Source organism: Lithobates pipiens, unplaced genomic scaffold, assembly GCF_037356315.1.
Source record: "Lithobates pipiens isolate NorthernLeopardFrog02 unplaced genomic scaffold, aLitPip1_a1.2 Scaffold_1, whole genome shotgun sequence".
Lineage (NCBI taxonomy): Eukaryota > Metazoa > Chordata > Amphibia > Anura > Ranidae > Lithobates > Lithobates pipiens.
Window position 1 is genome coordinate 207,781,152 of NW_027507685.1, and position 24,623 is coordinate 207,805,774.

At 44.9% G+C, this 24,623-nt stretch overlaps 1 protein-coding gene across 1 annotated transcript; it reads right to left on the reverse strand.

Moving 5' to 3' along the window:
* Positions 1 to 1,209: 1,209 nt before the first annotated feature.
* Positions 1,210 to 23,943, reverse strand: CCDC97 (coiled-coil domain containing 97). The gene is made up of 5 exons (XM_077481116.1): positions 23,792 to 23,943; positions 18,007 to 18,504; positions 13,687 to 13,938; positions 11,568 to 11,694; positions 1,210 to 2,157 (listed from the first exon to the last, which is right to left on the reverse strand). Exons 1-5 carry the CDS (start codon positions 23,877 to 23,879, stop codon positions 2,019 to 2,021), a joined length of 1,104 nt encoding a protein of 367 aa, XP_077337242.1. The 5' UTR covers positions 23,880 to 23,943; the 3' UTR covers positions 1,210 to 2,018.
* Between the last annotated feature and the right edge of the window lie 680 nt (positions 23,944 to 24,623).

A 24,623-nucleotide genomic window follows, 5' to 3' on the forward strand; every position in this document is an offset into this window, starting at 1 on the left:
TCTGATCAGTCTTCTCCTTGTCTGAGCTGAAAGTTTAGAGGGACGGCCAGGTCTTGGTAGATTTGCAGTGGTCTGATACTCCTTCCATTTCAAAATGATCGCTTGCACAGTGCTCCTTGGGATGTTTAAAGCTTGGGAAATCTTTTTGTATCCAAATCCGGCTTTAAACTTCTCCACAACAGTATTACGGACCTGCCTGGTGTGTTCCTTGGTCTTTATGATGCTCTCTGAGCTTTCAACGGAACCCTGAGACTATCAAAGAGCAGGTGCATTTATACAGAGACTTAATTACACACAGGTGGATTCTATTTATCACCATCAATCATTTAGGACAACATTGGATCATTCAGAGATCCTCGCTGAACTTCTGGAGTGAGAGTTTGCTGCACTGAAAGTAAAGGGGCCGAATAATTTTGCACGCACCACTTTTCAGTTTTTTATTTGCTAAAAAAGTTTAAAATATCCAATAGATTTCGTTCCACTTCACAATTGTGTCCCACTTGTTGGTGATTCTTCACAAAAAATTTAAATTTTATATCTTTATGTTTGAAGCCTGAAATGTGGCAAAAGGTTGAAAAGTTCAAGGGGGCCGAATACTTTCGTAAGGCACTGTATAATCATTTTAAATCTTGACCACCATTCGCTTAATGGTTTGTGAGCTGTGATGTTTTTCTGGAATCAGTGGATAGTAGAATACAGTATGTAATATTTCACACATACACGAGCAATGGAGGAAATCATGATGCGATTCAGACAAGAAATGCACTGCATTCCTGTACAATATGCATGCGATTTTTGCAGTGCGTATTGATGCAAATCGCATCGCAAAATATTGGTACTCGGCATAAACGGTACTGGTGCAGCCCTAGTTGTCACCATCAGAAACCTTGCCCTAAGAAAAACTATGCAGCCATCACTGGAGTGCATGTAGACAGGAAATGGCTGAAAGAAAGCTGCAGAAGATCAATAAGCATGGAAATGCAATAGAAGTTTTTTTGTTTTTTTTTTACAAAGTGAAAGCAGCAAGAAAGCGCCACTTGTTTATAAACAGTGCATTAGAAAACTAAATGCAATTCAAATAGGATTTACATCAATTTTAACATCTCAGCAATTCAATTTACTTACCTACGTGGATATCCATAGTACACAAATTGTTGGGGGGACTTGGACTGTTTCAGCCCTCAGTGTAGAACAAAAAAAAAATACTCATAAAACTAAAACTTTAATCTCTTAAATATTTAAGCTGAAATTTTGTCCCACAGGGCAGATTAACAAAAATAAAAAAACAGCAAAACATTTCAAATTTTAGCCAACATATTCTGTGAACAATAAATGGTCAACAATCCTCTCTTCCTTCTGCGACATTGCAAAAGTTCATGAACACCACAATGTTTCCATTGGTGATTGTTACAGTCTGCTTCATGTATATAACAGGTCCCAGTTTTCCCATAAATTGCCTAAATATCTTTATGAGGATCTGCTACCGTTCTACAGCTGTCTGAGTGTGGAACACAGAGGTATTAAAGGAAAGACCGGCAATAAAACCAGTGACTCCTATAGATCTCTGCAAAATACAGAAATAAATCACAGCTGGGAATCTGCTGCCCTCTTGTGGTCATCACATAGCGTTTGCCGCATTGTCAAAGAGTTTAAAAAGACTGTTCTGGATGGCAATTGGGCAATGTTGTCGGGTCCTCACATATACCCACATGCCAGGTTGTCAGCAGCTTATAAAGCTGTCTAAGGCAATCACTTGTCTGTGAAGATCCTCATTTATCCAGGTCATGGCATTCTCCGTAGTAGTTAGTCACATGCAACTGAACTTTTTCTGTGATGATGAGGTTTCATCCAACTGGATTCTTCACTTGTAGTGAGTGTCAGGAACGTACCACAGTATATTACTGACAATCATTAGAGCTGAGAAATCCATTTGGATCAGCAGCAAATCATCCTTAACCTCTCAGAACAGGCCAGGTTGAATGTAACCAACCACTACTAAGCAAAGCAATCACACACTGCTACCCACACTCTGGTTCTTCCTCTTTCTGCTCATCCTCTGCATCCATGTCTTCCAGATCATCATCATCAAAATACCGCTCTTCTTCATCTCGGGTCACAATGTCCAAGTTATCAAAATCTGGATTGTCATCGACTTCACTGTCAAAGAAGCAGACCATTCATAGAGTTGTTAAATGGGATTGGGAAGGGTTTAGAATGTTGGTTTTAATAGTAAAAAGCCTGAAATGTATGGTGAGAAGAGCAAGGCATATATTGAGATGGGATAAAATTACACAAAAGGGAAACACTGTACACCAGAAAAATCCCCAGCTGGAGGCTGCATGGCTTTTGATGTTGCATTCTGTTCTGCTCCAGGTGACCTTATAATTCGTAATATTCGGAGAAACAAAATCAATACAAAACATTAAGGAAAAAGTCTCAGCAAAAGACGTTTTTGCAGACACAAAAGTTCACAAGAAAAAAAAAAAAAATAAATAAAAAAAAGTGAGAATAAGTAAATAAAGCAGGAACAAGTCCCTTTTAACTCAGAAGGATGTGGGTCACACTGGGGGAGATTTACTAAAAGCAGTGCACACAAAATCTGTGAATAATAACGAATCAGCTTCCAACTTCAGCTTGTTTAACCACTACAGATCCGCGCTATTGCCAAATGACGGCATCAGCGCGGACCTACATTTCCGGGACTACGTCTATTGACGTCGTCCCGGATACGAGCGGCCTGCGCGCCCCCTGAGGGGCGCGCGCGGCGCGCTCTGTGATCGGCGAGTCCGTGAGACTCGCCTGATCACCGATCCGTGCAAGGGGTCGATCCCGACCCCTTATCACGTGATCAGCTGTCAGCCAATGACAGCTGATCATGTGATAGAACGGAGCCGGTAATCGGCTATTATTCCTCCTCGCGCTGACAGCGCGAGGAGAGAAAAAAAAAGCCGATCACCGGCGGCCGTGATCGGGACATCAGTCCCGATCACGGCCAGCAATACAGCTGACCACCTGCCCCCTGCCAGTGCCCACCTGCCCAGCGCCGTGCCATCCTGAATAAAAGTGCCCCCCATCAGTGCCCCCCCATCAGTGCCCATAGTGCCCACAGTGCCACCTACAGTGCCACCCACAATGCCACCCACAGTGCCATCCAGCAGTGCCATCCAGCAGTGCCATCCAGCAGTGCCACCCACAGTGCCCACAATCTGCCTCAAAGGTGCTGCGACCCAGTGCCGCCCATCAGTGCCCAGCAGTGCCGCCCATCAGTGCCCAGCAGTGCCGCCCATCAGTGCCCAGCAGTGCCACCTATCAGAGCCACCTATCAGTGCCCATCAGTCCCATCTATCAGTGGTACCTATCAGTGCCCATCCGTGCCACCCATCCGTGCCACTTATCCGTGCCACCCATCCATGCCATCTTATCTGTGCCCATCTTTGCCCATCAGTGCCGCCTTATCTGTGCCCATCGGTGCCGCCTTATCTGTGCCTATTAGTGCCGCCTTAACTATGCCCATCAGTGCCCACCAGTGCAGCCCATCAGTGCCCACCAATGCAGCTCATCAGTGCCCACCAATGCAGCCCATCAGTGCCCACCAATGCAGCCCATCAGTGCCCACCAATGCAGCCATCAGTGCCGCCTAATCAGCGCACTTCAATGAAGGAGAAAAATGACCCGTTTGCAAAATTTTATAACAAACTATTAAAACATGATTTTTTTTTTTTTTTTTTTTTTGCATCTTTTTTTGTTTGTTTAGCAAAAAATAAAACTCCGAGCTGTAACTAAATACCACCAAAAGAAAGCTCTATTTGTGGGAAAAAAATGATAAAAATTTCATTTGGGTACAGTGTTGTATGCCCGCGCAATTGTCATTCAAAGTGCATCAGCGCTGAAAGCTGAAAATTGGTCTGGGACTGAGGGGGGTTTAAGTGCCCAGTAAGCAAGTGGTTAACCACTTATATATCACATTATAGTCGAATGATGGCTACAGCATGGTCGTCTAGTCTTGTTAGACGGCGGGCTCATGTAATTGCATGGTCCTCCGGACACTGCTGATCGCAGATTAAGGTAAAGAGCCAATCAGCCGATCAGCTATGTCCAATCACAGCTGATCACGGAGCTTAACAGATGCCGGTTATCGACACTCCTTTCCTCATGCTGAGATCTTGAAGAGAGAAGAGAGCCGATAGCTGGCTTCCCTAAAAAGGGACATCTACACTGATTATCAGTGTCCTGATTATCAGTGCTGCCAATCTGTGCCCACCAGTGCCTCCTCATCAATGCTGTCTAATCAGTGCAGTCTATCAGTGCCCATCAGTGAAAGAAAAAATTACCCGTCTGCTAAATTTTATAACAAACTAAGAAAAAGTTTTTATTTAATTTTCTCTTCTTTCATTTTTTTTTTTTTTTTGCTAAAATAAAACACAGTGATGATTAAATACCACCAAAAGAAAGCTCTATTTGTGTGAAAAAAAACAAAAAGATAAACATTTTGTTTGGATACAGTGTTGCATGACCACGCAATTGTCACTCAAAGTGTGACAGTGCTGAAAGCTGAAAATTGGCCTGGGCAGGAAGGTGGTAAGAGTGCCCAGTAGGCAAGTGTTTAATTAAGTTTTGGCAATAAACCCTAAAAGCCGATTGGTTACTATGCACAGCTGCACCAGATTCTGTGTGACCAGCTTTAGTAAATCTCCCCCACTGTATTCAGATTTGCCGGTCTGCCCTTCACACTACACCAAAAAAAATTACAGGTGGGGTGGGGGGGGAAGAAATGTGAAAAACCAAGTGCAGATATAGATTTTATATATTTTATACATACACACACATACACACACACTTTTAGGGTCAGTCATCCAAATGGAAAACGTATTGTATCTCTTGCCGACTCTGCTAGTGAAATATCTACACTTAAATTGGACCTAAATCTGAAAAAGTGACTATTCACCGTTATTAACACCCATAAAATGTTAACTGTGCTCTGAAAATACACTTTGTGTGGCATTCCTCCTGTAAAAAGCAATGCACTTATTGTGCCTGGAGCTGTATATCTTCAGTGGGATATCATCTAAGGCACTGCTGTCTTTGCCCAATAGTGTCACTAGATTCGGAGTGAAATTTGGGGATGTCACACATGTGCCACCTGCTGTTCTCCCCTTGCTGTAGGAAAAGCTATAACTAAAAAGGACCTGCAATGCAAGGATCACCCTCCTTTTGCTTTATTAATTCTGAGATTCTGTGCTTTCTCCTCCTCTGCTAATGCCTACATCAAATTGTTACACCAGTCATTAGAAGTGCCACTCTGACATCAGGGAGTGAAAGGCTGCGCCACTACCAAGAAGGCTGCCTCCACACAGAGGGGGTTATTTACTAAAGGCAAATCCACTTTTCACTACAAGTGCACTTGAAATTGCAGTCGCTGTAAATCTGAAATGAGGGGAAGCTCTGCTGATTTTAATATCCAATCATGTGTAAGCTAAAATGCATTTTTTTTTTCTTGCATGTCCCCCTTTCTACAGCAACTGCACTTCCAAGTGCAAAGTGGATTTGCCTTTAGTAAATAACCCCCAGAGACATGGGAGGTTAGTTGCTAAAGGAAAATCCATTTTGCACTGCAAGTGCACTTGGGAGTAAAGTCGCTGTAGATCTGAGGGGGACATGCAAGGGAAAAAAAAAAACGGAGTTAGACTTACCGGTAACTCTTTTTCTAGGAGTCTTCCAGGACAGCCTTTGAGATATAGGGCTCCTCCCTCCGGGACAGGAAACACGTCAAGCCAATTAAATAAAAGGTGTGGTCCTCCAGGCCCTCCTCAGTTTTACTCCAAGAACCGCCGGGAGGCTCTGAAAGACATAACACACTAACAATCACGTTAATACACATCCTCACCACTTAGTCCAATTTAAACAACTTTGGGTGGGAAGCCAGGCTGTCCTGGAAGACTCCTAGAAAAAGAGTTACCGGTAAGTCTAACTCCGGTTTTCTCATATCGTCTTCCAGGACAGCCTTTGAGATGATAAGCAAGGAGCTCACCTTGTCAGGGCGGGACCACTACCTGGAGGACCTTACGTCCAAAAGTCTGTTCTTTATCAGACCATAAATCCAGACGGTAATGTCTTGCAAACGTTGAGTAGCTGGACCACGTTGCTGCTTTGCAGATCTCCTCCGGAGAGGCTCCAGCCCTCTCTGCCCACGATGTGGAAACCGCCCTTGTAGAGTGTGCCTTAACTAAGGGTGCCTGCTTCCCCTCTAACTCATAGGCTTTAACTATCGCCATCCGTATCCACCTGGCGATAGACGCTTTGGACGCCTTGCAGCCCTTGTGGGCGCCCGAAAAATTAACAAAAAGTGAGTCTGACTTCCTGAAGACCCTAGTGGCTTCTAGAAAAATTAATAGACTTCTCCTGACGTCTAACAAACTTAAAGATCTCGCCTCGTCCGAGGTTGAGAAAAAAGTTGGCAAAATAATATCCTGTGTCCTATGAAGAGTGGACACCACTTTAGGAAGAAAACTAGGGTCAGTCTTAAGTACTACCCTGTCCTCTAAGATTAACAAAAATGGCTCTCTGACCGAGAGTGCCTGCCGATCACTGACCCTTCTAGCTGACGTGATCGCTATCAAAAACACAGTCTTTAGTACCATCCACTTAAGTGATGCTCCCTCTAATGGTTCAAATGGGTCTTGGGTCAAAGCCCTAAGAACCAAGGCCAAATCCCAGGTAGGACAGGTCTTCATTCTGACAGGCCTGGATCTAGACAGAGCCTTGAAGAAGTTCCTGACAAATGGATTCTGCTGAAGGGAGGACTGAAGGAAAACGCTTAGGGCCGCCACCTGTACCTTTAGAGTGCTGATAGATAGGCCCAGCTCTACCCCTGCTTGTAGAAAGTCCAGGACTGCCGGGACCCCGGGGCTTGCAATTCCCTGTTCTCGCAACCAGGAATTAAACCGCTTTCCTACCTTGGCGTAAATTGCCCTAGCAACTGGTTTACGGCATTCTAACAAGGTCATAATCACTCTTTCTGAGAAACCCTGTGACCTTAAGATTTGTTCCTCAGATACCAGGCCGCAAGCTTGAGCCTCTCTATCTGAGGACACCGGATCGGCCCCTGGGAAAGTAAATCCTCCCTGACTGGTAGAAACAGCAGAGGATGGACGGCCAATCTCTTTATGCTGGCAAACCAGAGTCTCCTTGGCCAAAAAAGAGCTACTAAAATGAGGTCCGTAGTCTCCGAACGGAACTTCTGCAGGACCTCCGCCACCATCCTTACGGGAGGAAAGGCATAACACAGGCCGAACAGCCATGGATTGGCAAGGGCGTCTATCCCCCTGGCCCGATCCTGTGGGTGAACCGAAAAAAAGTGCGTCACCTTCCTGTTGCCTTCTGTTGCAAATAGGTCTATTTCTGGCCTTCCCCAGCATGACACAATCTCCTTGAACACTTCCTTGTTGAGGGACCACTCGTCCTGACCTATCTTCTGGCGACTGAGAAAGTCGGCCAGTAAATTCTGAGTTCCCTTTAGGTGAATGGCTGATATTGCGGACAAGTTCTTCTCTGCCCAGCAGAAGCTTCTGTCCGCAATTACCTGGAGTGCAGGGCTTTTGGTTCCCCCTTGCTTGTCCAGGTAGGCTACTGCTGCCACATTGTCTGAGCGAACCTGCAGATCCCTGCCATGTAACTGGGACTGGAAGGTTTCTATAGCCTTCCAAACTGCCAGAAGTTCCTTCTGGTTTGAGGAACGACCTGTCTCTAGGTTCGACCAGGAACCCTGGGCTAAGCTTCCCTCTAGGTGGGCACCCCAACCCAGCGTACTGGCATCGGTCGTGACCACCACCGTAGCTTGTGGGGACCAGGGGAGACCCCTGTCTAGGTTGACCTGGGCCCGCCACCACCAAAGAGACCTCCTGACTGCCGAGGATAGGGGCATAACCTGATCCAGGCTCTCCTGCCTGCCATCTCAATAACGGAGCATGAGTCTCTGTAAAGGGCGCTGATGATGCCTTGCCCAGACCACCGCTGGAAAGCATGATGTCATCAACCCCAGGACTCTCATAACCTCCCTGATCTGGGCTTCCCGACCAGATTGAAGCTGGGCTACCGCCTGCTCTAGCTTGCAGTTCTTCTCCTCCGGAAGGAATACCCTCATTTCCATCGAAGAAATCCTGTATCCTAAATACAGGACTTCCTGTGAGGGGGTCAGCTGGGATTTTTCCTGGTTTATCAGCCACCCCAGTGAGCGCAGAAAAACCAAGGCCTCCTGTATGTCCCTCTGCAGCTGTTGGGCCGACTGGGCTATGAACAGTAGATCGTCCAGATATGGGATCACTGTTATAGCCTTGAGCCTTAATGGGGCCATTGCCTCTGCCAGAACCTTTGTAAAGATTCTTGGTGAGGCTGAAAGCCCGAAGGGGAGAGCCCGAGACTGGAGGTGTAACACACCCGTGTTCAACCTCACCGCCAACCTGAGAAATCTCTGAGATTCCAGATGAATTGGGATATGCCAATATGCATCCCTGAGATCCACTGTGGCCATGTGACAGCCCTGAAACAGGAACTTGGTTACCGAGAAGATTGACCCCATCCGGAACCGCTTGTATTTCATGAATCTGTTTAGGGGGCGGGGATTCAGTATTAACCTGAACTTTCCCGAAGGTTACTTTACCACAAATACGTGGGAGTAAACCCCCAAGCCTCGCTCCTCCTGAGGCACCTGCGCCATTCCTTCTTGGTCCACCAGATCCCCCAGAAGAAGAGCCAAAGCCTCTGCTTTCTCTTGGTCCCTTGGTAACCTTGTTACTTGAAAATTTGGGAGGGGAACTGAACCAAACTCCAACCTGTAGCCGTTCCTTATTATATCTCGAATGAACGGACTTTCGGTTGAAGCTTCCCAGTGTGGGAGGAACTTCCCCAGTCTTCCTCCCACCGGGACGCAGGAGTCACTGTGTTTTAGGGGAGGGTTGAGGAGGACTGAATAAGATTCCTCCTTTGCCCCTTCCCTTGCCAATGCTTTTTGGGGCGAACCTCCCGTTCCTGTAGGTTCTGCTGCCTGGGGCTTCGAAAAAGGCGCTTCCCTTCTGGTCTCTTTTTCCTTTCTGGGAAAGCTTTCTTCCTATCCTGTGTGCGCTCTAACGCCTCTTGCAGGCCGGGCCCGAACAAATGGTCCCCTGAAAAGGGTAATCCACATAACCTCAATTTTGAAGCGGTGTCTCCTGACCAGGTTTTAAGCCAAACGGCCCTTCTGGCAACGTTCACTAGTGCTGCAGATCTAGCAGCCAGTTTGACTGATTCTGCAGAGGCATCAGCTAAAAAGCCCACAGCCTTGAACAGTAGCGGAAAGGACTTCAACAGCTGCTGCCTAGAAGTACCCGCAGAAATATGCGATTGTAACTGTGTAAGCCAACACTCCAAGTTTCTGGCCACACAGGTAGCTGCTAGGGCTGGTTTAAGCCCGCTGGAAGAGGCATCCCAGGCTCTCTTAAGCAGCACATCTCCCCTCTTATCCGTAGGATCCCTGAGTGAACCCATATCATCAAAGGCCAAATCTGTCTTCCAGGGAACCTTGTTCCAGGGATGCACCGCATCCGACTCAAAAGGGAACCTCCTTTTAAGGCTCCTTGAAAAAAAAAATTGCCTTTTTTCCAGTTGTTCCCACTCCAGCAGAATCGCCTCCACTAGCGACCTATGGACGGGGAATACCCTGTCTTTCATTACAATCGACCCTTGATACATCATCATGTCGTGTTTTGAAAGCTGGACCTGTTGACCTCCAAAGTGTCATATATAGCCTTGAGGAGGTCACCCACCTCATCCAAAGACAGCTTGTATCTGGCAGATCTAATGGCCTCTTCCTCCCCCTCAGATTCAGAAGTAGACTGTCCTAGAGGAGGCTAATTACCTGGGTAACCTCTCCCTATCCACCTGACTTGGTTCGGATAAGGAAAGCAAACTCACAGCCCTGGGTAAAGAGACAGAGGGACCCTGCACCCTATCCATCATGCTTTTAAATGACTGGAAAGTGGATGCAATTTCATCCTTTACGGATGTTAAAACATTGTGACAAGCTGCCACCGAGTCCTCTTTCACCAGGCTACTGACACAATCCGGGCAAGCGGCTTCCCCCAACCGGTGCCTAACTTAGCCCACACACGGCACATTTCCTTCTGGACAAAAGGTATCTGGGCTCTGTCCTGTTTAACCTACCAACAAAGAAAAACAGGGTCCCATTAAAATACCACCCCTGACCACACCACTGTGCTTCTAGGGTCCGCCTAGGAAGTGCCCCCCTTCACCAGCAGGTTCTCCACCCCGGGAAGGTACTATAGGTCAGAGTGACCCCCCAGTGTAAGTCCTGGTCTGCCCTCACCAAGCTTACCTGAGAGGTACTGGAGCCTGTTGAACCGGAGTCCATCTGCACAACTGCACTCTCCATGGTTCCTGTGTCTCACTCAGTCTCTCTGAGCCTTCACACCGCTCCAGGCAACCCTGTAGTCACACCGCCGCGCCCAAAGGACTGGAACAGGTCCTGCGGCGCCCCCTGATGACGCGAATCCGGCGGAAGTGCGTCTCTCCCACTTCCGTATGCCAGAACGCAAAGTCTTCGCCCCGACGCCGTGCGTTCCTTACGAACGCACCGCTCCCAGTACCCGGACGTCGGTCGGTGGAACGAACGTCTCCCGCCGCCATCCGACCGACAGGTACTAGCGGTTAGCGCTCCGAGGGGGAGATTGCCGCGCATCGGGGTCCCGTTCTCTCCAAACGTTTTAAATGGCAGCGGGGACTGAAAGCTACCCTCTCCTCCCTTCATACGGACCGAGGGGTGCTAAGGGTCAGGTCCATCAAGGTGCTCTCCCCAGGCAAAACCCCTGAGAAGGAGCTCCCCTTACCAGTTCCAAACGTGCTCCTTCCCGTCCGGCAGGAAACACAAAAACTGAGGAGGGCCTGGAGGACCACACCTTTTATTTAATTGGCTTGACGTGTTTCCTGTCCCGGAGGGAGGAGCCCTATATCTCAAAGGCTGTCCTGGAAGACGATATGAGAAAACAGCATTTTAGCTTGCACATGATTGGATGATAAAATCAGCAGAGCTTCCCCCTCATTTCAGATCTACCCCTCAGATTTAGAGTGACTGTACTTCCAAGTGCACTTGCAGTGCAAAGTGGATTTGCCTTTCGTAAATAACCCCCAGAGATGTGGTGCATAACAAAGCATGGTAAGTCTCTAAATGGGGACAAGATCAACAATAGTTTACAGGCAACGCTGGTGCCCAGTCTTTTGCCCTTTGCCTTTTTTGGGCACAGCATCTAAATTTCAGGTTCTCCTTTGTGTTCAGAGCTCTTACACCTGCTGTGGCCATTATAGGTGGTCCATTTCACAGGCAGGCAGGAACATCTGAAACTCCCAGGTGAACTGAAACACAATCTGGAATTATGGCAGGTGGGTCTCACTCTTGGGGGTACATAAGAAACCTGGGGCTGGTTTGGCCCACCAGGCTCCAACTCCAATAAAAATACGGTTGTTTTTTTTTTGGGCGGGGGGGGGGGGGAACACCACATTATTTTGTTTTTGCACATTACCTGTAGTCAAAATTTTTATCTTTTCCATCCAAAAAGCTCTGGTACATGCGGGTGAGGAATTCTTCACGCATTAGATCCTTCTCCTCGCTGTCTACAGTACGCTCCTCGTCTGACTGCAGCTCAGAGTCTAGGGGGAGAGAAGAGCACACTGCAAGGTGAAGATCAGATATTTATAAAAAAATAAAAATAAAAAAAAACGGACTAACGAAACTTAGAAAAGCATGCGAGACTCCCTGTCAGAGCTGTGGGTCTAAACCCTGTGTAAGCTCTGCTTCAGTATGTGTTGAAATTTACACCGGGTTAACCGCCTTCTCTCACTGTCCTGGCACTGCTCAGGCCTGGCACCTGGCCCATAAAAGCACTGTGCCCTAAGAAGAAGGGGAGATTGTTACATGCTCCCCCATACAAATTTGTACTGAACAGAACGAAAGATCAGTGGAGTGAATTTGAGTAACAGTCAGTTACTGATTGGGGGCTTTTAAGAGAAATCTGAACTGGCAAAGTGACAGATTCTCTTTAAAGTTCCAAGAACCTATGCCCAAAAGTTAAAGTGGTTGTAAACCTCAGACATGAAATATGAACAAAGCAATATCCCTCTATAGCATGTACATGTCTCAATCCAGAGCACCAATTGTTATTTCTGTCTGCTGCCTCCTTCCTCTGCTATCAGCATTAATCACTTCTGACAAGTTTTCCTGACACCAAGAGAAAAAAAGGTGACGTAGGGCACAGCCTGCGATCGACAGTTTCGGCTCTGTTCCTATGGGAAGGGGGTGTGTTCCTTCTCTCCAATCAGCTGTCAGAGCTCACCTCACTTAGCTCTGCAGAGAGTGTAATTTCAGCTCTCTGCTCCCTGTTTTCTGACAGCTTAGACAAGCTTTATAAATTCTTGATTTGAATGGATAAAGAGAAGACCGCAGATAAACAGGTACAACTTAGAGGATTTGTTTCATTTCTGTGTATCCCCTTAGGCCAGTCACTTCACTGGGTATATCTAAGGGTTTACAACCACTATAACCACTTCAGTCATGGAAGGATTTACCCCCTTAATGACCGGGCAACACAACTTTTTTTTTTTTTACTTTCTGCTATAATACATATCCCAAAAATAGTGTAGGCTAGTTATTGCATCTACAAACTACGGGATAGATTTAGGGACTTTATTTATTTATTTTTTTAAAGTAATGGCAGTGATCTACGGTTTTTAGAAATCTACAATTTTTAGCGGGACTGTGACATTGCGGCGGACAAATCTGACCCCAAATTACACTTTTTGGGGACCAGTGACATTACTACATCGATCAGGGCTATAAAAATGCACTGATCAATGTAATGTCACTGGCAGGAAAGGGGTTAACACTAGGGGGCGATCAAGAGGTTTAGTGTGTTCCCTGGGTGTTGTAACTGAAGGGGGGGGGATTATTGGAACATGACACAGATCACTGTTCCCGACCACTGGGAACCGTAGATCTCTGTCATGTCACCTGGCAGAACGGGGAAATCGCCTTGTTTACATAGGCAGTTCCCTTTCCTGCCTCTCCTCACCAGCGGACATAAAGTCCGCGGAACCCGCGGGCACGCTGCCACTATCCTCCTTGCACGAACCGACGTACAGGTATGTCAGTTCACGCAGGAGAGCCGACCTGCTGCAATACATCTACGTGAACTCGTCGGCTAGTGGTTAAAGTTATCTTAAGATGTATGTTGTGATGGATGAACAGTAACAAAAGGGGTTGCATCACATTTGATGAAATGAAGCTCTAGGCTCCCTTCAGTGCTGCTAAACGTCTAAAGGCTCAGGCTGTTGATCACATCCCAAGCAGAACTCAGAATGGATGAACTTCCATCTTCAGCATAAATCATATGACCAAATGCCTAGGCCTTCACATGTGACTAGACCAGTAGGCCTGGATCAGCATTTAATCTAAAACTTAAGAATTTCAGTCCTTTTACTATTTTAATGTTAGGATAATTTTTTAAACATCTGGAGTAGAGGGCTCCACTTTAAAAAATGTCCTTGCACAGGCTTTAGAAGTATCAAATATGTCAATTTAACTTTCCTGAAAAATGAGTGCTGCCTAGTTACGCTCCACATACATTGCTAGATGAGGGAACCAACCTTCCTCCTCTGTACTGTCCTCCTCCTCCTCCTCCTCGCAGTTCTCCTCCAGTTCACGTTGCACCTCCAGCTTCCTCTGTATGATCTGTTCCTGGCAGGAGTCGAGAAGGACATCAGACAGGCTGTTGGCCTGAGCCAAATCCCGACTATTCTGTGACATGATCTCCTCCTCGCTCTGGTATTGGCCCACGTAGTGTTCATACATTAGAGGGTCCCGTTGCCGCATCTCCTCATCACTGAAATACTCGCCAGCTATAAAAGGGGAACAAGCACAAGTATCACCGTTGGGAATTCACATTTTTCTCAGTATTCGGTATATATAAACTCAAATCACTAAAATCTCATAAGTTTTATCATGTTAAAGTCTCTTCAAAAGTCATTTTCAATATTTTATAATAAAATAATACCCATTGATAATGCCATGAAGGGCTTTTTTTTTTTCTTTTTTTTTTCTTTTTTAAAGAGGTGATTAACACTGGAAAAAAATTAAACATAAAAAAGGTCAGCAGCTATAAATCCTATAGGTGCTGACTTTTAAAGCAGTAATAAACCATGGCCTTTCCAAAAAAAAAAAAAATAATCGATTATTTTCTTAATCGTTTAGTTGGCCGATTATTGTTTCGATTAATAACCTTAAAAAAAAAAAAAAAAACGTGTGGTGTAGAATTTAGTAAATAAACAAATTATTTTATTAGACAGCAAAACCTCTAATCCACTCTGAGAATAACAGACAGAAGAGATATACTGTATATACTATTAGAGGTTGAATCTGGTAAAGATCAGACTCGGACCTTTTTTTAAAGAAAAAAAAAAAAGAAAAAAAAGTTAGACTATTTTGCAGATTTTGAAACAGAACTGGAATATAGTATATGCTGGTTGTACAAAAACAATGTCTTCCTTAAAATTACTTTTTTTATTTTATTTATTTATTTATTTTTAAGAACGTTCGTTCAATTTTCGAATCGTTAGTGGGGTCATCGATGTTAGTTTTCAACCACAGTGACAGGAAAATTTAGAAATAATTGAAAACTGCTTGGTCAAAGGAATTTTCAGACAGTGTATGTGGTTTTCGCAATGACATTAATTTTAAAACAGAATGTTAAAGAGGAAGTAAAGGCACTTTAAAAAATAAATAATAATAAAAAAATAAAAAAATGCAACCTGCAAGGCAAAGGCATAATGAGCTAGTATGCATAGCCTGTCTTTGCCTGCGTTTTTGTAAATATCTCCTAAACCGTGTAGGTTTAGGAGATATTTCTTGGACCTACAGGTAAGCTTTAATCTAGGCTTACCAGTAGGTCAAAGTGGTTTGTAAGGGTTTACAACCACTTTAAAAACAAGTGAAAATTTCAAACATTCTTTCATTCAGCAAATGTACAAAGATTTTTCATATGAATATTCTCATCCGAAAATTGATCCGTGTGGCCAGCATATGGCTCGGTACACATCTACGCAGTTTGCTTTTGATCTGTTTCTAAACTGCTTTTTGCTGTGTGTTAAGTACAGTATAGAGGTAACCGTCTGCCTTTAGAACCAATCACTTCCTGCCCTGGACTACATGTCCCATGAGGCATTGCTCCTCACACATTCACAAGTTCTCAGGCACTTACTGACATGTATGGATGATATAAGGAGCTGTATGTGTGCTGCGCTGTATTTACTATATTCTAAACAAATAATGCATTCTGTATGCAGGCCAACTAATCAGCTGGCCGATTAATCAATTATGAAAATAGTTATCGATTCATTTCATAATCGATTGTTTCAGCTCTAAGTAAGAATAACTCCCCTGCAAGGCAATGGCATAATGTGCTAGTATGCTTTGCAAACTGTGCTAGTGCTAATATGCTTTGCAAACTAGCACATTATGAAATACTTAAAAATACTTACCTTAGAAGGGAGCCCTTCTGACATCCCATCCTGGTTCGCTGGCTCTGGTCCTCTGAATGGTCTAGCCGCAGTGACGTCACTCCTGTGCATGCGAGAAGGGATGGAGTGGGTATGCTGTCACTTCAGAGCGCAAGCACCGGTGACGTCACCGTCTGCATCCAGTGTGAATATGTCCTAAGCACTGCAAGTTTAGGGGATATTCACTGTACCTACAGGTAAGCCTTATTATAGGCTTATCTTTTAGGTACAAGCTAAAACGTGGGAGTTTAATACAGCTTTAATAAAAGGACACTTGTCCAGGAATTCAGCGCCGCCCTCACCCAGATAGTTGTTCACTATCCTTCAGGTTCCTGATGCCGGCATTCTAACTGTGGGCAGTCAGCTATGCTGCTTTCGGCAAAAAAAAATACATGCCAAATGTAGCAGGGGAGGGGGACTTAGAGGGGTTGTAAACTGCTGAATATATATATATATATATATATATATATATATATATATATATATATATATATATATATATATATATATATATATATATATATTTTTTTTTTTTTTTTACACCCTGCTTCGCATACTAGCACATTATGTTAAGCTTACCTTAAAACAAAGCCCTCCCACAACCAGATCTCATAGCTGCAACGGGATCCCATCGTCACCCATCTTGTTTCCAGCTGCCCGTTTAGGAGATATTTACACTACCTACAGGTAAGCCTATACCAAGGGTTACCTATAGGTAAAAGTAATGTGTGGAACTTTACTTCCACTTTAAAGCAGAAGGTCCTCTTTTGAGTGGGATTCGGCTTTTAGCAGCACAACAAAAAAGCATGGAGCCGCTAAACTTCCAGAGGTCCAGAATAAATGAATATCATCCACCTGCTCTCCTTACACATTTCGCTCCATCAGGAGCCTAGTCATAGTGCGTCTGTATTCTGACCCCCTGGAAGTTCAGTGGTTCCATTCTTGTTTTTTTTTATGCTACTAGTGTTGATGGAGCACAGACTGTTTTGGAGCCTTTGCTCGATGGAGCTTTGTAGCAGAACAGCTCAGATTATTTGCAATGTTTTCCTTGTTTATGTACTTCCTGTTATATGGCTACAGCACTCCGTCAGTCTCCAAACTTTACTGCCACATTGTCCCCATGTCATCTCACTACACAGAAAAAAACATGCAGCCATTACTGCAGAGCATGCATGCAGACAGCAAGGAGCTACAAAGAAGGTGCACGGGATCCGCAGCACTTAGATGCAACAAAGAATATATTTAAAAAAAAAAGTCAAATAAGTATTTTAGTTACATCGCTCATTTAGGGTTTCCATCTACTTAGCTGCGGAAAACTGAAAGCCCTCCCTTGCAGTGGGCTACAGGGGTTAACTGCTTGCTAAAGGATAAGTTCACCTTCTGGGGAAAATAATAAATGCACACATTTTTGCTGGAATAAAATGTGCATTGCACACCTGATCAGGTCCCGCAGATTGCAGCCCGGACCTCCGATATGGGCTGACTGTTCACAAGTTACAGAGCTTGTGAATGAACTATGAGAACGCTCATCAGTGATCTTCCAGTTCATTGAGAACTACAAGACGTCAACCCCAATGGATGAGGGTACTTGTAGTTCTCTCGATTACAGATCTCTGAATGAATGATGCGGCTGTGTGGACGGAGGCCTGCACAGCTGTGCTACTTTCAAAATGTGACAGCGGGAGCGAGGAGAAGATCCCAAGTGTAGGGAATGGAGGGTATGTGTGGCAGGTCTGGCGCATGTTACAACTGAATTATGTGCAACATGCTCTAAAAGGTGAAGCTATTCTTTAATGCCTAGGGGACTGCAATAAGCAGGTTTACTTAACTGACCCTCTTCTCTTCTACACTTTGGAGGGCTAAGGCCCTCTAACGTCAGCAACACCAATGTAGAGTCTGTGCATTGGACATAAGGACACTGAGGGACAGTCCACTGCGGGAGCAGAGGGAAGCCCCATATGCCAAGGAACTGAATGATCTGATAAGTAAAATTGCTTTTCATGTCCACTAGACTGAGCAAGAAGTTAACACTTGCAGTGTGGGCACACGGTAAGGGAGGACAGGTTGGAAAAAATAAGTAGCCAGGTGCGTGCACCAGAATTATTATTACAATAATGGACAATATCATAGAAACAGGGTTCCAAATAGTACTACTACTATTCGGCACACCTAAACACTGCTGTCATTAGAGTGTCCTCGACTATCTATGTCCACATACACCGCTGCCATCCCTCCCTCTATATCCCCATAATGTGCTTCCCTCCAACTGAAGCCATAATAAATGTTCACCCCATATAACTACATCAACCAACCCCCTGGCATCCTGTGCAGCCACATCACACTCACTTACAGCAGTACTAATGAATGCTGGCCCCATAATGAGATGGGTCCAAAGCTGTACACAAGCTTTACCTGAAATAAGCTGTTGCAGAGCAGCGTATCTTTTGTTTCGGACTCTCGTGTGATTGACTTTCTTCTGAGAAGCTTTGCGGATCTCCTTGAAGTAAAAATCGGCAGTGTAGTCACCGGACAGGTGGCTGAAGCACAGCAGATGTTCCTCTTTAAGAACTTTTCGGAACCGCTCCAGAAAGATGAGAGGCTTGGAATTGTACAAGTCGAGCAGAATGGACATCTTCTGGTCATGGCTGAACTCTGGCTCCCCTATTTGCTGACTTCGGATGGGTACGTGGCTCTTGATGATTGCAACGAACATATCCAGGAGAGGTTCGCTCACATCTGATGGGTCTTGGATTTCTGGGTCTTCACGACTTCCCAATCGCTGTGCCTCTTTTAGGGCTTTTTCAAGCAAATTATTACCCTCACCATTGGCCTCGGTTTCCGCCCCACAACAGGGCTTAGCGGTTCCATTGTTTTCATCTGAAACCTCCTGCATGTATTCCTGGCTGTTATCTAAACAGAAAAAAAATGAGGGTGGGGGAAAAAAAAAGGACTGTAAACAAGGATACCTATTTATTTAAAGTGGTTGTAAACCTCAGACATAAAATAAGAATTCTGTTCCTGTGTTCTGTGCCTTCCCTTACTAATGTAACTGCCAATCCCCACGCTCTGCTTTTTTATTTATTTTTTTAGAGCCGAGAGATTCTATGTAATTCCTGCACTTTGAATGGATGGGGGGGGGGGGGGGGAATACTGCTATAGAAAAACAGGCACAACTTATGTAGAAGGATTTGTTTCATCACTGTGTATCACCCGAAGCCAGTCACTTCACTGGTATATGTGAAGATTTACAACCACTTTATTAAGGATCGTTCATACTTCAATATATGACGTGCAGGGCCGTGTTTTGCTGGTACGAGGATGCAGAGGTGTTGCGTGCATCCCTGTGCTGGCAGTCCCAAATAACTCATAGAATATACGTTTGCTTTCCAAAATGGGATAATTTTGTGGCTGTTTTCCATTGTCTTGGTGCTCCAGGGCCTTCAAAAGTGTAAAAAGGTTGTCATCAAATTAGATGTGTAATTCTCCAGGTGTCCTAGAACACTTGGTGTTCCTACTTGGATGTTGGGCCTCTGTATGTGGCCATGCCTCTTGCTAAATACCTTGGAATGTCTACTTTGCAAAAAGGGGGTAATTTGGGGGGTATTTGTACTTTTTCCTCCGTCACACTTTTTCGGAACGGAGCGGGTCAGATGTCAGCGGACATGTCACCGCTGAAATCCGACGCTATATAGATCTCTATGGAGCATCCTTTCAGGTCCGACTGAAAAACCGGCAGGCGGACCTGAATGGATCGCACTTACGAAAGAGGCCTTAGGGTCTCAAGAAGTGAGATAGGCCATCAGTACATCAGGTGTGATCAGTTTAATGACTGGCACCATACCTTGTAGACTCTAACTTTCACAGAGACTAAATAATATACAATAATTTGGGTAATTTTTACTAAAGATATGGAGTAGTATAAATTTTGGCCAAAATATATGAAGAAAAATTACTTCTTTGCAAAATGTTACAATAGAAACTAAAAAAAAAAAAAGTTTTTTTTTTATTTTTTTTTTAAATGGTTCTCTATTTTTTCGCTTACATTGCAAAAAAAAAAAAACAGCTGTGATTAAATACCACCAAAAGAAAGCTCTATTTGTGAGAAAAAAAAATAGATAACATTTTCTTTGAGTACAGTGTAGCATGACTGTGTAATTGTCAAAGCGTGAGAGTGCTGAAAGCTGAAAATTGGTCTGGGCAGGAAGGGTGTATAAATGCCCTGTATTGAAGTGATTAAAGTGCACTAAAAAGGCGATGAGCTTGAAAGTTTAACTAAAGTCAAAACTTTTTTTTAAAAGTTTTGGACATAATAATCGTTTAGAACCTCTGCCAGTGTTTTCCTGCCATTTGCTTCCCATTGGGGAGATTTCCCTTTACTTCCTGTCCCATAGCCAAAACAGGAAATGAGAGCGAGTCCCTAAAATGGAAGATTTCTCCTTTATTCTTGTTCTGGTTACAACCCAAAATTTGTGATTTTTCTTTCTTTTTGGGTGATAATCGTCACCAGGGCAAATAAAGAAGGTAAATCTCTTTATTGGTGCAAAAAAAAAAAAAAAACTTTACAGAGGTTTGAATATCTCTTTGTTGTCCAAAACAGTAAACCCGTTTTTTTTTTTTTTTGTTTTTTTTACAGTTGTACCTACAGGTAAGCCTATAATAAGATTTACCTGTACTAAATATCTCCTAAACCTGTACTGTTTAGGAGATATTCACACTACATGCAACTAGTGAGATCACCGGCGCATACGTTCTGAGGAGACGCCATAGCCATGCTGTCCCTTCAGAGCTCTGTGCTTCGGTCTGTGATGTCATCGCGGCACAGACAATCAGACGGGTGGAGGACGCAAACATGGCTGGAAGGAAGGTCAGGTGAAGAGGGAAGAGCCTTCAGCGGTGACAGCATGCCCCTAGAAGGTCTCTTTCTAAAAGGTAAGTAAGTATTTCATAATGTTAGTATGCGGTTTACTACTGCTTTAAAGAGGAAGTAAACCCCTTCAAACCACTTTGACCTACAGGTAAGCCTAGATTAAGGCTTACCTGTAGGTCCAAGCAATATCTCCTAAACCTATATGGTTTAGGAGATATTTGCCCGAAAATGGGCACCGCTGTCTACGGCGCATGCGCCGTAGACAGCGGCGCGCAGGCGCACTAAATGCGGCAAATCCAAGAATGGATTTGCCTAATTTGTCGACTCCCGTGCGCATGCGCGGGAGTGACGTCATCGCGGCTTCGCAGAATGGCAGAGGCGGACCTGCGAGACGCGACTCCCGTGCGCATGCGCGGGAGTGACGTCATCGCGGCTTCGCCGCTGTCATTGGTCGGAGCTGCGAGACGCCACCAGCAAGATGGATGCGGCGGACTACAGGGATCAGCGGCGACTTCGCTGGCTCCTGTGTCAGGTAAGTGACACATAATGAGCTACTATGCGATGCATAGTAGTCCATTATGCTTTACCTTTGCAGGGAAAAAAAGAGGAAGTAAACCCATCAGGGTTTACTTCCTCTTTAAAATCAAGAATTGTATACATTGCAGCTTACCAATAAATAGATGTGGTGGCTGCATTCCTTTTAATTTTCCTTGGCTTTTTACCCTCTGTTTTCACTTGGTGATCTGGCCAGTAACACACCTCCTGTATTAAAGTGCCTCCACTCTAGATGAAGGAGCAGAGGGGGCACCTTCGGACAGCAGTAGGGATGAGCTCTGGCGTGTTCGCACAGCCCACGTGCAGAGCCCGCCAGGATGTCGGCACTTCGCTAATAACAGGCAGTGAGACATTGCCCGATCTCTGCAGCTGCGCATCGGGGCAATGTCTCACTGTCTGTGATTAGCGCAGCACTGCGCCGACTTCCTGGCGGGCTCTGCATGTGGACTGTGTGAACACGCCGGAGTTCATCTCTAGACAGCAACATTGTCAATCTGACGGGGGGAGGGGAGTGTTAGATGTATCAGCAAATTTAACCACACAGGCTCCTTTCACACGGGACAGATCCGTAATGATCCACCCCGTGATGATCCGCTCGCTCAGCGGGATCGCTCTGTTTATCCCCGCTGAGCTGGCGGATGACAGGGCGGTCCCTTCACACTGTGCAGGAACCGTCCTGTCAGATCTCCGCTCTCCTCTATGGGGGATCGGATGAGCACGGACCGTCTGTCTGTGTTCATCCGATCCGCAAACGGATAGAAAAATAGGATTTTCCTCCGTCTGCAGAATCAGACCATAGCGGAGACGGATGATATCAGGTGTCAGCGGATGTTCATCCGCAGACACCCGCTATCCTATAGGGATGCATGTATGTCCGTATTTCATCCAAGAACAGATGGATGAAATATGGACATACGGTCTGCATGTGTGAAAGGGGCCTTAAGAACCGGGCCTCTTTTTGAGTGTTGTTTACAAGTTAAAAACAGTTTTTGTTTGTTAGAAAATGACTTAGAACCCCTAAACATTATACATTTTTTTTCTAACCCCCCAGAGAATAAAATGGCAGTCGTTGCAATAGTTTGTCACACTGTATTTGCGCAGCAGTCTTACAATCGCACTCTCTTTTTGGAAAAAAATGAATTTTTTTAATTAAAAACTAAGACAACAGTAAAGTTAGCCCATTTTTTTTTTATATTGTGAAAGTTAATGTTACACCGAGTAAATTGATACCAAACATGTCACGCTTCAAAATTGCGCCTGCTCGTGGAATGGCGACAAACTTTTAGCCTCAAAAATCTCCATAGACGAGGTTTAAAAAAAATTCTACAGGTTGCACGTTTTAAGTTATAGAGGAGGTCTAGGGCTAGAATTATTGCTCTTGCTCTACTGATTGCGGCAATACGTAATGTATGTTTTTACCTTTTATTTTTACATTGTTTTTTTTGTCGCTTGTATTCCTATTACAAGGAATGTAAACATCCCTTGTAATAGAAAAAAAGGCATGACAGGACCACTTAAATATGAGATTTGGGGTCCCTTTAAGAGCTATGACGTTTTGATGCTGCGTCCGCCCTGTAATGTTATGGAGAGGGGTGGGGGCCATCTTCCCCTCACTCGTCTTCATACCCAGGAAGGACAAGGATCCGATCGCTTAGTGCAGCGGCAGAGGGCACAAGGGGGGGGGGGGGCAATAAAAGTGGTCTCACTGTGAATCCGCCGCAGAGACCGCTCTTATCGGAAAGCGGACCACCGGCCGAAGAAGAGGATACCGGGGGTTATGGTAGCTAGCTGCTGCTGCCATAACAACGATATTCCTCGTCAATCTTAGGACATATATCAGCATGCGGCGGTCCGTAATCGGTTAAATACACTAACAAACTGAAGCCAAACTCCATCTCACACTTTATAATCAGTTACAGAAAACTGTTATTTTTTGTTCCCCCCTTTTGGGATAAAAGGTTTTATGTAAATAAAAGCTGATCATTGCAAGCACCCCTGCTAGTGGTAAATGGTTGGTCTCATCCCTGCAATTGCAGGAGAGCTTTTCTGTTGAAAAACTGGCCAAATCACCCAGGTGAAAATAGAAGAAAGCAAGCCAAAAAAAAAAAAAAAGGGAAGAAAGAAGAAAACCAATGCAGCCGTCACATCTAAGAATTAGTAAGCTGAAATATGTTAGGAATGTTTACTTTTAGGTTAAATATAAAAAATGGTCCAAGGTGTCTCCGCACACTTACCTGCTGTCCTTGTCACCTACACCACTCTCCAAACTTTCTAATTGGAGAAGATCTGTCTGGGAGGAGGGAGCGGGGGGCGTGGCTTGCTGGGTGCTGCGCATTTATTGGACGCACGTGCCCCTGGTTGGGGTGTCTCCTTGGTAGATGCCTGGCTAAAGGAGACACCTCCAAACAGGAGGGGGGAGGGGGAGCAGCCCAGAGAAATAAATGACAGGAAGCGGACTTTATTATTCAGGATTTATATAGCGCCAAAAGTTTGCGCAGCGATTTACAATATAGTGCCATATTATGTACATCTGGGCTTCCGAAATGTAAAAAAAAATCCCTTTCACTTGATATGACCTTCTCATGACAACCTTACCAAGTCAATAATCAGTAATAAAGGATGTTTTCCCCACTCATTATCTATGGGTATCACATGTAGTGTGCAGGTCTCAGTACAGGAGGACAGGCAGCCATGTAAACAATTATAAATAAAGCTGCTCCTATCAAAAGGCACATGTGCCCCCTCCCTATTATCAGATAGGTGGTGACAGCTCACCTTGGTCATCTTTGTTGCCCTCCTGCTCTTCCACATCTCCCTCCGAGCTCCCAGTCATTACCTGGGAATCGCCACTGGACACCGCCATCTTACTCCTCCAACACTATTTCCTCTCTGACGCCGGAAGTCTGCAGGCCGCCATCTTGCTACACCACCTAGTGATACACCGGAAGGACCCGGGACGCCACCTTATTACACCCGTGCAGTATCAGCGGGCGGCCGCCATATTAGTACTCCCTAAAGTACCAGACGTTGTGTGATGTGCTGTTCTCAGCGTGTGGGACTGATGTTAATAAAGCCCACAGCTTAGTATGAAATCATTTTACTGTTGGTTCTATGTGAAAGTTTGGCTTGTGTTTCCAGTGTTGTGCTTTTACATAGTTGCCAACATTGCAAAAAAATAAAAATAAATTCGGGACACCTTTTTGCGTGTAGGCGGAGCCTTGCTATAATTGGGGGGGTGGGACATTTGTTTGTAGGCGTGGCCTATTGTAATTGTAAGATGGGTCTGCAAAAAAGGGCGTGCTTTGCGATATAGTGGATGTTGCTTAAGTGGGCGTGGCTTGGAACGGGGTGTGGTTAGAGTCTGAGATAAAAGAGGAAAGAAAGAAAGAAAATGTGTGTATTCCAGAACGTTTAACAAATCGGCAGATAAAGATACTCCAAACACCTGGGGTTAGCGATTCAATCATCCCGCTACCATGGTTGTTATGGTGTCAGGATGATTGGAGCGCATTATTACTATTATTACATTGTAATATAAAATGAAATCATTCAACTCACCATAACGTGTGCGATGATGTAATTGGCACATGCCTTGTGAAGAAATAGG

Bases quoted from the DNA above. Each gene is read 5' to 3' on its own strand.
- CCDC97 (XM_077481116.1), bottom strand. From the start codon at position 23,879: ATGGCGGTGTCCAGTGGCGATTCCCAGGTAATGACTGGGAGCTCGGAG. The intron at 13,939-18,006 runs GTAAAGCTTGTG...CCCCTTTTATAG, and splicing joins TCTGCAACAGCTTATTTCAG to CTGGCGAGTATTTCAGTGAT. The intron at 2,158-11,567 runs GTAATGTGCAAA...CTTCTTTGACAG, and splicing joins GATAAAAATTTTGACTACAG to TGAAGTCGATGACAATCCAG.